The sequence below is a fragment of the Pongo abelii genome, chromosome 21, assembly GCF_028885655.2.
Source record: "Pongo abelii isolate AG06213 chromosome 21, NHGRI_mPonAbe1-v2.0_pri, whole genome shotgun sequence".
Taxonomy (NCBI): domain Eukaryota; kingdom Metazoa; phylum Chordata; class Mammalia; order Primates; family Hominidae; genus Pongo; species Pongo abelii.
The window spans coordinates 14929120-14945557 of record NC_072006.2 but is presented as its reverse complement, the minus strand read 5'-3'; the positions used below and the strand labels follow the sequence as shown (position 1 = coordinate 14945557).

General features: G+C 39.8%; 1 protein-coding gene across 4 annotated transcripts in view; it reads right to left on the bottom strand.

Annotated features, from left to right (window-relative positions):
• CFAP61 (cilia and flagella associated protein 61) overlaps positions 1 to 16438 on the bottom strand; it is a 307569-nt gene that overhangs the window by 130462 nt on the left and 160669 nt on the right. For all 4 annotated transcript variants that reach the window (XM_054541626.2, XM_054541627.2, XM_054541628.2 and 1 more), the window contains one exon: positions 1310 to 1437. In XM_054541626.2, coding sequence (XP_054397601.2) covers positions 1310 to 1437 — 128 coding nt within the window. The remainder of the gene's footprint in view (positions 1 to 1309; positions 1438 to 16438) is intronic.

Below are 16438 nucleotides of genomic sequence, written 5' to 3'. Positions count from 1 at the left end.
AATGTGATGTTAAATGAGCAAAATAACCACTTGGGATTAGCTCGTCTCCATGTTAACCAGGCACATACACCTTTTGAGGGTCATTTCCTCCATCCATTTGCTTTCCCAGCCCCTCACAAGGCCCCACCTGTCCTGAGCTAAGAACTCTGCTGGCTTCCAGAAGAGTGATGGTAGGCTGCATTTTCCCATCTCCTGCTTACCTCTCAGCACCTGTAGTTTTGAATGGTAGCTAAAGTTTTTCATGTGATCCTGAACAAAAGATCTGGAAAAACTGGACTCTCAATTCAGGGTTCTGTGGTTCCCAAAGTCAGGGTTTTAAAACATCTATGAGACTTTTTAAAAAATAAATGAAGATAGCGAGTTTGAGAGAAGCTAGGCAATACACTGAGGGCTCCACGTTAGGTGCTAATGATGCCAGGCCATGATCCCAAGCTCTCAGACCCTAACCCACGGTGTTTTCTATTAAAGAGGTGCTCAATTCAGTGAGCAGATGGAGAGAGAGACTGGGGATGCTGGAAATCCCTGAGCATCACCCATCAGAAAAATGGGCTCTGAAAGGAAACCTTGTTTAGTGCTTTGAGGGGGATGAGAAAACAGCATCAGAAGAGATGCACAGGCCTCCATATTCCCTGAAGGGTTTTACCTGTTCCAGGGGATCCAAAATTCAAGGGCTGGAAGAAAGATCCTGGCCCACATGCCATTTCTGAAAGTGTATTTGTAATGTAGGAAGTCAAAACTCATTCCCAAACCTGCCTGATTATGTGGAGTGTCTATTAACATACAGATTCCTAGATCACTCCCCAGGAGTCCAGGTTCTGTAAGTTGGGTGCAGGATCTTGGAATCTACATCTTTAACAAATGCTGCAGGTGGTTTTTATGATCTGGCCAGTAAGGAAAACATTCCTTTAGAAAAGGGGTCAGTAGGCTGTTTCTGGGAATGGTGAGACAGTACATATTTTAGGCACTGAAGGCCATATGGTCTCTGTTGCAACTACTCAGCAGAGGAGACTGCCATCTAATCTGCTATTGTAGCACAAAAATGGCCACAGACAACACATAAATAAGTGTGGCTGTGTTCCAATAAAGCCTTATTTACAAAAGCAGTTGGCAAGCCAGGCCTGGCCTCAGGGCTATAGTTTGCTAACCCCTGATCTAGAATATTCTTCGACTGATTCATCCATCCACATAGGCAGGGTGTGTGGAGTACCAAACAATCTCAGGTCTGTTCTCTGATGGTGTTCTCTTCAGATGTAGGAAGATACTTTTTATTATTTAAAAACCAATCAATCAATAGAGTAAAACAACTCACCAAAATACCAATGTCTCTAGGAAGGAAATTCCAACACTGGATGCACCAACCACAATGATCTTGGCATTGACAGTAATTTTAGGTTCCAATGTTAGTTTTCTGTTTGTATGGTTTAAAGCATAACTCATCTGGAAAAAAAATACAAAGACAAAGAAGGAGTCAAAGAAAATGCAGCAGTGTTCATACCCCCAAATTTGCAATTATGTAGAATTATCTAACCAGGACATTACCACCAAAACAAACCTAATAGTGCCCATGTACAGCCAGCATGAAATGCATGGGAAGATGTTTTTAAGAAATTAATGTAAGAATATGTGAATATATGCCTGACATCCCAGCTAGGTCACATCAAAATGCCTGGTTTTCAAGATGTTGTCTTAATGCTGACAGATGTTTCATACAGAGCTGAGACCCTTAATGAGTAGAGATAACTAGTAAGTAATACTACAAGGAGACAGGCAAGCTACTCCCCGAGAATCTGTAGTTCCATGAAAGGTCCCAAGTCTTTTCTTCTGTCCACAGTTTCCCTGAAACCTTGAGTGACAAATGAGTTGAGTACTTGAAGACAAGTTTTAGCTCATGTTCAATTCTCTGTCCCTCACGTTACTTAACGTGGTATATTGTGGACAGTAGATGCTCAATAATATTTGTAAAATGGCAAACATTTATTAAATGGCAAAAATGCGTTCAATTATTAGGATTGTTCAACCTTTCAGATACTTCAGAGTCAGGCAGGCCTCTTAGAAGCACAGAAAGTAACTGGTGATCACGTTAATGTCCATGTTTACAAAAATTACCTGAACTAGTCATTGATTTGATTTACTTCCCTGCAGAAGCTTCAAGGGGTACATTAAATGTGCAAAGTAAAGTTTTACAAAGAAGTGACAGAGTAGCCTTGGAAGAACATTGGGATATGTGCCAAAAGATCTTGGTTCTATTTTTAATCCATTGATTCAACACACATTTTTTGGTGCTTACTATGTGTCTGGACAGTGACAAAAATTACAGCTGACTTCTCATTGGAAACAATGGTGACCAGAAGTCAGTGGAAAGACATTCTTATCACCTCATCCCATGCTGTTAATTACATCAGCATTAACTTCATCCTCTACATCAGAAATCTCTGCATTCTGATAGGTCAAACCTGCTTTGGATTTTCTTAAAACCCTGGGATACCAGGAGTTGGAAGTCTGACAGAATAATGGTAAAGTCTTATTTGGGTTCCCACCCACTTTCCAGTGCTGTAGGGGTATGGATGTGGCCATATGCTTTGCCATTTAAAGGTAACATCTCAGATCTAGAGCTTAAATCCCATTTCTCTGTCTCTAGATAGCTTAGCAACATGGAGGAAGGAAAATGGCTTGAGCCAAACAATATATTGATAGAAATTTAAAACGAAAGTGGGAGATTTCAGACTCCATAATTAACATTGCTTGTACCTCTCAACATCTGTTCCACCCTACAACTCCCACCTTTAATTTGGCACAACATAGATTTTGGAAGAGATTGGACTCACTCCCATTTTCAAGAGGGACTCTGATTCACATAAACCAAGTCGAATACTCCCACTCTCTTTCCTCAGCGACTGGGTCAGGATACACATGTGACCTTAGTTGACCTAATCAGAGTGAAGCCCAGGACTTTTGCATGATAGTTGAAGAAGAGATGCCTTCTTGTTTTCTGGATGTCACGTGGTGTAAATGTGAAGCCTGAAACGGCTGTGGTCATCATGCCAAGAGGGAAACCATCCCAGGTTGAAGCCCCAAGAGAATCACAGAGAAGTAGAACAGGAATTCTTTTCAAACCCTACCCGAAACCCATACTACCTTTGGACTCTTCAGTTATATAAGCAGTACATATCAGTCAGATATTGCCACAATAGGGCTGTGAAACCACTTCAAAATGCATTGACTTAAAACAACTGTCACTTATTCTGGCTCATGCAATTCTGGGTCAGCTGGAAGTAGGCTGATCTAGGTTGGACTCAGCTGGGTCTGGCTCCAATCTGCAGATTCCAAACCTGCCTCACATTTCTCTTATTTGATGCAAGAGAGCCAGAGCATGTTCTTCTCATGGCAATGGCAGAAATACAAGAAAGGTAAGTGAAAATAGGAATACTTTTAAAATCTGGCCAAAGCAAGTCATGTAGCTGAGCACAACATCCATGAGTTAGGGAAATATACTCACCTTTAGAGGGAGGAACCTCAAAATCACACAGCAAAGGACACAGCCCAGGGAGGGATGAAGGCTGGGAAGAACGACACAGCCCACTGCATTTCTTTGATTGTTTAGGCCAGTTTGTTTTTTATATGCTACTGAAAACTTCCTAGATTGATATAGTTTCTAAATGAAATAATGAATATACCATTTGGGTAAAAAAGTGCATGTTCTTCAAATAAATGTCAGTTCTGATTTGCTCTATGAGAATTTCCCAGGACAGATCCATGAGGAATTGTGTAAGAAATCTAGTTCCTACTGGTTCACCTGGGTGCCAGTGTGTACTGTACTCTGCTTAATTTCCAAGACAGGCAGGCTGACAGCAAATACACTCCAGCCAGCCTTAGGTTGGGTGGTCTAGAGTAAGGAAGGTGGGAAGCATATGTGTTGTAATGATGGCATCTAATCGCAGGTCTAGTTAACAGATTTAAAATGCAAGCATCTTGACAGAGGTCAGAAGCCAAGATTCTTTTCAAAAGGAGATACGTTCAGACATTCCCCTCTGCTGTTGGAAGTGTAAGCTAACATTGAAACATGGGCAGTAATGAAATTCTCCAGTAAAGAATTATACCTCATTTATGAAACAGCTCCTGTATCAGTGATACAAAGGCAGGCTGGGGAACAGAACAGAATGGCTTTTGTTTCCCACACAATAGCTGTAACACCAACAGCTGCCGGGCCTCACACATCACCTTTCTAACTGCTAAGTACACAAAGTGGCCTCCGGTGTCGAGAGCCAGCAACCAGTACCAATGATGGTGGGTGTCTTAGGAGAGTGATCAGGCATCACAATGATTCATAGTCAACCCAATTTTGTACCCAGGTTTTAATTAAAAACATATCCATTGCCAGGTATGATGAAGTCTTCTGACCTGAAAAAATTGTGTTTTTCTTTTATTAGTATAGACGGTTTTTAAATGCCTTGAAAAAAAATTCTTCCCAGCCTGGAAACATCCTTCAGTGACAATTGTAAATGAAGACGGCTTCTGCTGCTTTACGAAGGGTTTATTTTGCACAGAAGCAGGAAGCACAGGTTATTTTTTAATGAAAGCAGAATATTTTCTTCCTTTATGTTCCTTCAAACTACGAGTTTTCATGGGAAAGAAAAACAGGCATGCAAGATCCTATGAGTCAAGCCAGCTTTTCCTTTTCTCCCTCTGAACATCTGCCAAAAAATGTCCCATGCATTGGAGATTCTGTTTTGGGTCTGATTTCCTTCATAGAAAGTAAAAATAAAAGCCCTAGTTCTTGACTCACATTTTATAGACAGAAATTAAATGATCCTCATAATGGAAAATTATTTCAAAGATTAAACAGGGTGAACTGCAAGCTATTTACCTACCTACCATACCAAGAATAATATGGATGGGAAATCCAATTCTTACCTCCATATCCTTTCAAGACATGTCTATTTTTCTAGTGGCATTAGGTTAGCATTTTAGACAAAGAGATTATTATTATTATTTGTTTTTTGAGATGGAGTTTTGCTCTTGTTGCCCAGGCTGGAGTGCAATGGCGCGATCTCAGCTACTGCAACCTCCGCCTCCCGGTTTCAAGCGATTCTCGACAAACGGATGATTTTAAGTGTAGAGATCAACAGTAACCCAGCAAGATAAACCATACATCATGGTGTATAAGCTAACTTTTTAAGGCTAAAAAAAAAGATTCCTTAAAGCTGATGTCAACTCTCATAATGACTTTAAAATACAAACCACAGATTCCATTGCTTAGGCAGGAAAGGAAGGAATGATAATATTTGATACTCCTGTTAGGAAATTCTAGAGTTGAGCTTGGGGGTTGGGGGGCGGGGAGGAATGTGGAAGATTCGGAGGTCAGATGGGAGGGGAGACGGGCTGAGATGAGAAAATAGGGAAGAGAAATGAGCAAATGTTTATGTTTTAACCTCTTTACCTATAATTCCCTATGAGCTTCTGAAACAGAAGACTGTACATGTGAGTAGCTGAGTCACTACTGGAGGAGTTTGTGGTTGCTTTTATCCATTTATTTGGTTGCCTGCCACCCTACAACTAGACTATTAACTCCTAGAGGTCAGGAACTATGTCTTTGTGTTTTGAGCATTTGCTGTATTTTAGCTGAACAATTTCTGCCATGCATTTTGGGGCATTTGGTAAGTGGTAAAAGAATAGATACATCAACTTTGTGTTTCATGGACCCTTTTTAAAGGGTGTTGACATAATTTCTGTATTCCAAATTATTTTAGTTGGTTCATTTCCACTTGCTTAAATGGCCAAATGAATAATCTGGATGTAATTATAACTACTTAGGATTAAATTTGATCTTTTTAGTAAAAATGATGTTGATGTGCACACTCAGTTGAGTTTATGTCATGATTCAGATACATTTGTCAAGATAACTTAAATACATAGTTTTGAGTTTTAGGCACATTTGTTAACTGTTCTGTGTGTATAGAAAAAAATTGGTCAAAATATAATTTCATCGGATATACATAGACCCAAGTTCCGTGTTTCCGCATGTGGTTTGGTTTCTCTTCTGCACTTAGAATGAGTTAGAATGACTACAAAAGCATTACTGAAACTCAATTTCAATGTTAGATTCAAAATCGGGCGTTATTAAAACAGTAAATAGGCTGATAAACTAGAAAGCAATAAAAATCAATACAAATGATCCTACATAATACATACAAGGTTCATACTAAAATGGATCATGATGCTATCTATCTATGGTGAATTTTTTCTTATCATAGCATTTCTTTTGGAGGTTACGTTCAACCTTTGGGATCATTAGCCTGGGTGTCATTAGCTTGGTGGCAAGGTTTAGGCTTGTTTTCTTAATTTTGCCACTGGTTGAAATTCTGAGCCTCTTTTTCCTAAATATCAGTTTCCTCGGGTATAAAATGGTAGTAAATTACATGAACCTCTGCTTTCCTCAGCAGGCAAACATGGGAAACAGTCTTTTAAAAATGTCTACAAATACTTTGAGCTTTTCAGGCAAAGATGTTACACAAGGTAAAATTGCAGATCCTCTCTCCCATCTGCAATATGAAAGGCAAATCTTTGAAAAACACATTTGAAAAGGGCAAAACAATGAGCTCAATTTTCAGCTCACACCCATGTGTAGTATATATATCTTTTCTTACAGAAAGCTTCCAAAGACTTCAAAGGGAGCTCTGTCCATACAAGGAAATGAAAGATGGAAAGATTCAAACTCATTAGGAATAAAATTTCTGAAATCCGTAATAAGCCTACTTTTGCTTTATAAATATATTTTTTCTTATGCTTCTCTATCTCTCTTTTCTCCTTGAGAAACTCTCATTTTCCCAATTTGAGCAAAACAAATTATGACAGATTTATAGTGGTACAGCTCAAAGTTCAAGTTGACCTCTTTGAGACAAAGTATTGCAATATTACAAATAAATAAAGGTTAGGGGGGTATAGACATTTTAAATAGAACCAATCAGTTGGAATCTCTTCCACAGGCATAAAATGCAATTTCAAAAAGCCTTTCTACTAAAATAATTAAAAAGTTTCAAAAGTATGATATGAATACCAACACCTCTGTCCCACAGAGCATAAGTCTGTTGAGGTCATGCTGTGGTTTTGAGACTTGCTTTATGAAGGATTCACTTAACTTTCCTCTCGGTCGGGGGTACTGGGAAGCTCAGAACAATTTGGTAGCTCCAGCACTTCGGAAAAAATGTAAACTGTTGTGTCTGTGGTATCCACCGAGGGTAATGATGATTCTAGGACACTGGCTTTTTTCTTAACACTGGATAGAGCATACTCAAAACCATGTAGCAGGGGTCCAAGAGTGGGCCGTGGTAGCCTCTATGATTCAATGAGTAAATTTCTTTCACTTGCGTTTTTCTTATTTTTCTCTTATCAACTCCATCTGTCTCAATCCCTCATATACCCATATTCCCTATTTGGGCATTATCATTATTTTGCATGTTTTTAAAAGCTAAAATTATTGCTACCCTATGACATTCACTTGTGGCAATTCTTAAACATTTATATTAGAAAAATGATTTGGAAGCTAAGTTGAGGGATTTTACTGGATTTCATCAATTCTAGTGTGCGCATTTTTTTAAGCTGGTGTTCCTGAAATCAGCCTTACAGTCAACAGCATTTCAACAGTAGCAGTCAGCCAGGCAGTAGCAGTGACATAGTTGTCCTTACCTGTGCATGGGTGCTTGGCCATGGCTGTTCATTGTCATCACTTCAAGAGAGTCATGTGCATTATATGCACAATATGTCTTGAGTTTAAGTGCTTCTGACAATGTCTTCAAAAAGATTACAGCATGATTTGGCATTGAAATGAATACTTATTGTTGTGTTCCCATAAAGGCCCAGAAACTGAGCAGCAAGGTGCAAATTTGATATTAGTGAAGCAAATATTAGTCACTGGAGGAATGGATGTAATTCCACGTTTTCTTGCAATGCAACGATTGAGTGCCTTTCAGGAGCAAATAAAAGATGACAAGGAGATGAAGTTGTGTTACATTTTGTTACTGAGACACATGCAAAAAAATTTTTCCACATCACCCAGCAAATAATGCAATTGAAGGGCACGTAAATTGCCTCCCCTCTCTGAATAGATGAAAGAAATTTCAAAACACTAAGACTTATATGACTGATTCACATGCTGTTCAGGACTCTCATTCAGACGTTGTGTTACAATTTAATTGGCTGCATTTTTTTTCTTAATAGTACATAAAATAAAGGTACATCTTATAATTGATAGCAACTTAGATTTGATGATTTAGGTGGTTAATTCACTTGTTTCCAATTAAATAATAGCCCCCAAACAAGTAGCTCATATGATCATTAAAATATGATTGCCTTTATGCAATACACAAACATCGGCAAGGGAGATCCACTGTTGGCTTCTCCGAGACACTGAAATTCATTAATCCTTAATATAAGGCACATTAGCACATGAACCAAGATAACCTCAAATGGCTCCATGTCTCTCCTTTGCCACCTTGAGTAGTGTAAAGTGTTCAGAAATGTCCTCTGGGTTTCTGCAACATTCTACTCGAATCCTATCTGATATGTGTCAGCTAGCTGGCACTCCAGGTATCATTCTCAATACAGGGTCAGCCATAAGGAGAAATTACTTCTCTGGGGGTGAACACACAAGGAAAGGCAGGAATAAAGTAAATCCATGGCAGAAAAATGATTTACAGAACCAATTACCTGACTTGCATTGTTCTACAAGTAATAATTAGTACTACCTTACAGATATATCTCTTTAACAAACTACTTAACATCCAGCTACCTAATCATTCTCAAGCCCTATATCCCCATGAAGGAACTACTTGTACTGGAATAAAATGAGGACATGAGCTGAAAGGTTTGGGAAACACATTAAAAAGTGATGGAAGGCATTCTTCCTATTAAACAGTACCCTTCTGAAATGATGGATAGTTCTTAGAGAACAAAAATTGTCTTCCATGTATTAAACTACATTAAAAGGAAAAATAAACAAACCCTTACTTCTTTTACATTCTCTCAGAACACTTGTGATGCCAAATGTGTGAGTTTTTTTCCCACACTGACCAATTCTCTGACACCAGCAGGCTGTCTGTCCTATGATTCAATTCCATTCTGACACTGTCTACCTAGGCTTAGTCCCACAAGGCTGCTCCCTGTACCCCCACTTCACATGCCAATCACAAGTCCATGTTGTCACCTGAACTTCTGACTGGCTGGCTATCAACTGGAGGTTCCCATGACCCCTGCTTAGGTTCAATAATTTGCTAGGATGGCTCACAGAACTTGGAGAAACAGTTTGCTAACTGTATTACTGGCCATTATAAAAGGGCTGGGCTCAGGAATAGCCAGCTGCACAGGGCATGGCAGGGGGAAAAGCACAGAGCTTCCATGTGCTTTCCAGACATGCCACCCTCCCAGCACCTCCGGTGTTTACCACCCCAGAAGTTCTCCTAACCGCTTTGGTTAGGGTTTTATGGAGGCTTCATCATGCAGGCATGGTTGATGAAATCATTGGCCACTGGTGGTTGAACTCAACTTCTGGCTCCTCTCCTCTCCCTGGAGGTTGGTGGGTAGGCCTGAAAGTTCCAACCCTCTAACGACATGGTTGGTTCTCCTGGCAACCAGCCCCCCTCCTTAGGGACTTTCCAAAAATCATTTTGTCAATATACAGACTCAGGTGTTGTTGAAAGGAGCTTGTAATCAATAACAAAAGATGCTCCTTTCACCTTTATTGCACCAGAGTTTTGTCTGGGGTGGGGAATGAAAACAAAATTTGGTAATAAAAGATGTTTCTGTTGCTTTTATCATTTAGGAAGTTACAAGTTTCTCAGAAGCTCTGACCAGGAGCTGGGGACAGAGACCAAATGTATATTTCTTTATTTTATCACAATATCATAGCATATATATGTTTATAATACACATTTTGATTATGAATGTCTTAATAATGAGTTAAGAAATCAAAGAAATATATGAACTAATCTGTGGTAAATTTATTCTAAGATTTTTGTGAAATGAAAAAAAGTTATATTGTTGGTTGTTTTCCCATCCTAAAAACAGTAAGGGGAAGGTTTATGGAGAATGTATGGGGCATCATCTAAGTACTATTTGCTTAAAGGAAAGAGAATTTCAGGTCATTTTTCTCTTTCCAATCCATATCATAAAGGGTGGGACATATGATATATCAGAGATGCGTGAACAGTTGCTATTTAGCCATAGACTTTAAAATATTTTGTACTTACTATCCTGGAAGTAGGCTGGAATCTGCCCTTATTCCTATAGAAACAACTTAAACTATACAGCAAAGAGTTACTATGCCAAAGAGTCATTTCTCCAACCAGAAAAGCAACTCTGGAAAAAAAATTGGGGGATAAAATCAATATTCTACAGTCAAAGAACAAAATTTCAACAAATTGAGTTTCACAGATCTGATTGACTTTTATTAGCAATTCATGAACAGGGCAGCATCCAATCTACAAAACAGAAAGGAGCTCTGATAAGCTAGACAGAGTGGGTAAGTTTTATCAGCAGTAAAAAAGTGAAGGAATACAGGAACAATGAACAAGTAGTGGATTGGTCATTTCGATATAACTTTCCTTAGAGAGATGTAAGCAAGATCTTGTTGGCTTAATGGGATTTGAATATCACCTCTCTCCTGATTTCTCAGAAGGTCAGATATTTCAAGCAAATAACCTAGTTTCAGGTTGGTAAAGTGGAACTTTAGCACAAGTGACTCCATTTGGGGCCCACTATTTTTAACACTAGCAACAAGGACAGTCTAACCTGTTAGTGGGGAAGGCAATTGAATGTGTGAAGCAATTCTGAGGGCATTGAGATAACCTATTCAGTATCCTGATGTCTGAAATTCTACCACCAAAACTTTAGCAGAGCTTAATTCAACAATTTCAATTTGACAGATACATATCAAGGATCTACCAGATGCCAACAATTGGTCTAAATGCTGAGGTGTGAAGGAGGCATGGTTCTTGTCTTTAAGGAATTCTCATTAGGTTGGGGGACAGACAAGTAAACAAATAAAATGCAGTACATGTGACAATGGTAGTGTAGCAGGAAGCTATTGTTGTGTAACAAACCAAGCCAAAATGCAGTGGGTTAAAAGAGTACGTATCCATTTGGCTCATGGTTCTGTAGGTCAGTAGTTTAGGCTGTGCTCACCTAGGAAGTTTTTCTGGACTCAGCTGGTGTATTAGTCCGTTTTCATGCTGCTGATAAAGACATACCTGAGACTGGGTAACTTAGAAAAGAAAGAGGTATAATTGGACTTACAGTTCCATGTGGCTGGGGAAGGTCTCACAATCATGGCGGAGGGTGAAAGGCACTTCTTACATGGTGGTGGCAAGACAAAATGAGGAAGATGCAAAAGTAGAAACCCCTGATAAGCTCATGAGATCTCGTGAGACTTATTCATTATCATGAGAATAGCACAGGAAAGACCAGCCCCCATGATTCAATGACCTCTCCCTGGGTCCCTCCCACAAGACATGGGAATTCTGGGAGATATAATTCAAGTTGAGATTTGGGTGGGGACACAGCCAAACCATATCAGCTGGGAAGCCACGGAAACAGCTGAAGTTTAACTGGTCTAGCATAGCAGGAAAAGTCACATAAGGCAGCTTGGAGAAAGTGACAGTGGAGCTAAATTTAGCAGAATCAATGGGATATTTCCAGGTGAACAAGAGGGAACAAGTTTCTGGATGAGAGGGAAAAGCCAGGGCAAGGATTTGGAAGGATGACACACCCACTGACCCATAGGTCAGTCTACACGAATGGATTTGCAGATTATGTTCTGAGAGCAACCTTTGAAAGGAGAAGGCCGGATGGTCATGCAGAGGCAATACAAGAAGCAGACATAGAGGGAGACACAAAGGGAGGAGAAGGAGTTGGGACAAAAGGCTGGGAGGGAAAGCTGATGGCCAATTGTGTCCACACCACGACCTCCCTTCAGGCAACATTATTTGGTAAATCTCTGCACACAGAATAAGAGGAGAACTTCTGTTCCCCCAGGGAATATGCTGTTTGCTCAGGCCCAGTAAGTTACGTGGCTATTTGCTCTGCTGGCTTAGGCCTCTGGTTCATTTGCTAGAACAACGATAGCAGTGGCAGAAAACTCATTTTTCTGAGAGGTTTGGTCCAAGTGAGTGCTGTTCCACAGATACAACTTTTCAATCTTGCTATCTTGCCACCATTTTGACTCCTGGATATTTATTTCACATTTATTTTCACTCCTGGATATTTTCAACACACATGTGTCCTGTGAGCAAGCTAACATGCGCGACTCTATTTTAAATTTCTAATGTGTGCCTCCATGCACAATTTTAGTCTTTCAGCTAGGCTCACTATTTCTGTTGACATCCAATTGTATCTCTGACTTAGTCTGAAGAAATTAAGCATATCTCTTTCATCTCAATGCAAACAATGGTTTGTATTCTCTTTCACATGACTTTAAAATTCTGTACACCAAAAGGCTCACTGGGCTTTTGTAAAAGCAATGCACAATGATTGTTTTGAAAGAATAAGCCTTTCTGAAAATTCCTACAGAGTATGCTAAGGCTACAAAGTTCAAAGGAATTTGGTCAGATTCAATGGGATAGCCTCTTGGTTCAAGCGAAGCACTTGGAGGGAGGAATAAAACAAATCCACCTTCTTTTTAAATAGAAATGAAAAGAGAGCTAAGCAGAAACGTCAACAGGAAGGAAGCTGAAATACAATAAATGGGAGTGGCCACTGCTGAACACAAGTTAGAGAAACATTTTAACAAAACACACAAGGCTAATTTCAGTCACTCAGATACTTCACATCAGATCAGGGAAAATAAAGATCTGAGTCTTTACCGCTAATTCTTAGGAAATGAAGATCCCATCCCATGAAAAAAAAAGACTGGTATAGAAAATTTCCACTGTTTTTCTTCTCATTCTTTGAATCAATTCCTGATGATTTTGACAGCAGTTTAAAAAAATGTTAATTCCATGCTCTCAATGAAAACTTTTCCAAAACAGTATTCAAAATATCTGAAGTAGTTATGAAAATAAAAATAAAACCCCCAACCAAGCAAACAGCAATAACAATACTGCTGTAATTAATCAGCACAAAAGGCTTCCCCATGCCCAGAAGTCCTGGCAGGGACGCGGGTTGCTGCTCACGAGGGTGACACCTACGTGATGACAGCTGTGACTTTCAGGGTGTCTGAGACTCCAAATACAAAACCAAACAGGAGTCCTCGGGAAATTTTCCCTTTTGCTCACTCTGTGTATATTCAAACACAAACTATTTTCAAAAAATTCCCTAAAACCCCTCTGAGGGGGATGGAAGAGACTAGGCAAGCATATTGCACTGTAATTAACACCCGTTCACCACTGACATCACACGTCAGTGTAAAGATAGGTCACGTACTTTTAATTTCTCACACGCACGTCAGCGGTAAACAGTCCCAGTGTTCGTGTTAATGACACCATCTGGCGCCTCCCATAACTGTGTAGCATTCAGCTTCCAAACAAGATGTAATGGCAGCAACACATGAAACCCACTGACATTTACAGTAAGGAAATTTATTATCAGTCATCGGTTTGGTATAAATGTGTTTGCATGACTGCTGGGGCTATAAAATCGTCACCTTTGCCAGGCAAGCAAAGGTGCAATAAATAATGGATTTTAAGCCATGCATGTACTACCAAATCATTAAACATTTATCACACAGGCACAATAGCATCTTAAGCAACAGTTACCACTTGAAAAATTAATGCCACTTTTGAGAGTTAAATGAAAACCATATAGTCTAAGCTTTAATGATTTTTAATGTGGTTCAGTACAGAATATGAAGTTTTTTTATTTTTATTTTTAGTTGAATATGATATATATATATAAATAGGTCTTCTATAATAATTTTCTCTTGAGGAAGAATCACTCTATGTTCTTTTGTTAAATACTAAAAAATACAATTGAAATGTTTCTTGAAAAATAAATCATGGTTAAAACCTTTCAAAACTAGAAATGGCAAACAAAAGGTTCTTTAGGAGTCACATGGTATTATTTTCTTTAAAATCCTTAATGGATTAGTCAGTGATGATTGCAATTAAACTATTTTAACTTTGGATTTAAGGAAACATAAAGTCAAAACCAAGAAAATCCCCTGAGTATCCCAGCCGTGTTTGTCCCTACTACTTATTCCTTCCAAATACTCTCCCCATGGCGTGCCAGTAATTTCTCCGATATGCTTGTTCTATGGGTATCCATTGTTTTAAGAACAAAATCCTTAGCAATAACAATTCAAAATACAGATAGATTAGAGGAAGGTTTCATGGAGGATTAGAGGAAGGTTTTATGGAGGACTTATCAGAATAATTTTTGACTCAAAGAAACAAAGAGAAACCTGCGTGGGAACTAGTTATTTATTTGCTTGCTGGACATGGAACAATGAAGGCAGAGAAGCCAGTGGCTGCTTTGACATGAGGCTTGCCGTGTGGGAGGTGAACCAGAAGCCAAGCCTGGACGGAGACTGTGCCATCAAGGGGCTCTGTCACGAGATGCCAAGATGAGCACGCGTCCCCAAAACAACACAATCTCAACATGCAAGATGATCACCAAGCAAGAGGAAACAGAGTGAGCCCTAGAGTAAGTGAGTGGCACTGTTTGAAGAAAAAAAAGTTAAGAAGTGACTGAATAAGAGATTTCTCTGTCAGTGTCTGAGCGGGGTTTAATTCCTTGGTGAGAGCTATTGCTTAGAAAGCCTCTGTAGTTTTATGGGTCTGCTCCCTGTGGATGCTTCTCTCTCTCCACTCTCCTTCTGCCTGCCCTGCGCCCTAAACAGGAAGCAGGTGCAGCGCTCTGCAGGCAGGATCCCTGCGGACGGAGGGCAGGGTGGTCTGCAGAATACTGAGGAGGCCAGGAGGGGAGCCCTGCTCCCGAATTTTCAATCAGTGGAAAGTGTTGAGATTTTAGGCCTTCATCTCTAATAGTGACTGCTGTTTACAGGGGTCCAGGGGGCTGTGAGTCTTCTTTGTGTGTCTTGGGGTTGAAATTCAAGGTTTTGTCAAGACCATGCATCTTCAGGGATGGCTTCCTCCATTGCTGGGGAGAATCCCTGTGGACAGTGTTCATCTTTGGAGAACTGAATTTAGGACTCAACAGAAGGGCTTGGGGTGGGGGGTCACAGAAACTAAGAGATCACTGCGATGCCCCTCCTTGAATACATATTTATTGCTCGTTCCAAGTCACGGAGGGAGAACTTTGGAGCCTGGCCTGGTCAGACAGAGGAGGGGGTGACCACTCTCCTGCCATTTCTGTTTGCAGGGTGAAGAAATTGCCTGAATTCCATCTGTGTGCCCACATACACAAAGCTCTGTTACACAAAGGTGCTACTCCAGGGACTAACTTAAGTGGGATTACGTGGAAATGAACACAATCTACTGGGATGGTGGTACTGTTATGAAACAACACAGATTGCCTGAGCCTGGACATCGAAACAAAAGCACCGAGTATGGGAATTTTTCTCAAGCAGCTTCTCTGTCCAATATCCTCAGAGGGCCCCACACTGCCCTGTCCTTCCATCTGTCACTAATTAATTCAAATATTTCCTAGAGTTCTAGCTGCTACCTTACATCTTCTGGAAGTGACTATCAGGGCCCTCACAGAGGTAAAGAATCAATGAATAACTCCAAGAAGGCTTTGCTCATTTCTTTCAAAGTTGTGTCGCTTCTATAATACCTGATGAAACACTCTGCCTTCATATGAGGGGGTGAGGAGGGGGTGGAAAGAGAGAGAGAGAGATTGCACACCATGGCGAAAACAGCTCTCCTGAAGGGTGTGAAAAAAACAGTTAACAATGGAGAGAAACAAAAAGCTATTCAACAGATGCATGTCATTTTTACTCTTCAGTGTGGATCAGTTTTTCTTGTTAATTATATCACCTATTCTTTCCTTATATTGATAATTACATAATTACATGAAACAGATGGGTGACAGAATGCACCCAGATGGTGAGAACGTAAACAGGCTTACAAATTGCTTATTCTTGAGCATATTAAAAAGAATTATTTAATAATACATAGATTTCTATACTCTACACATCTGTTGAGTAGAGCCTTCAAAATGGGTTACTTTGTCATTTTTTTTTTTTTTCTTAAACAGATACAATGTCCTCCCTGGGAATTCCTGGGAGACCAACTGCCATGGAGGTAAAATATTTCATCTTTTCCATAATTTGGATTCCTGAAATTCTAAATTCATGTTCTGAGCCCACTGGCTTGCTTTTCCCCTCCCGTTTTGAAAAATAGAAATGGTGGTCTCAAGGGGAGTTACAATCACATGTAGCACTGGTTATACTTTCACAAGCTGGACAAGGTTAAAAATGGGAGGGTTTGCCTTGAGAACATATTTGACATGTTTTAATTGCATCCGATGGGCTTCTTGCATGATATTCTTT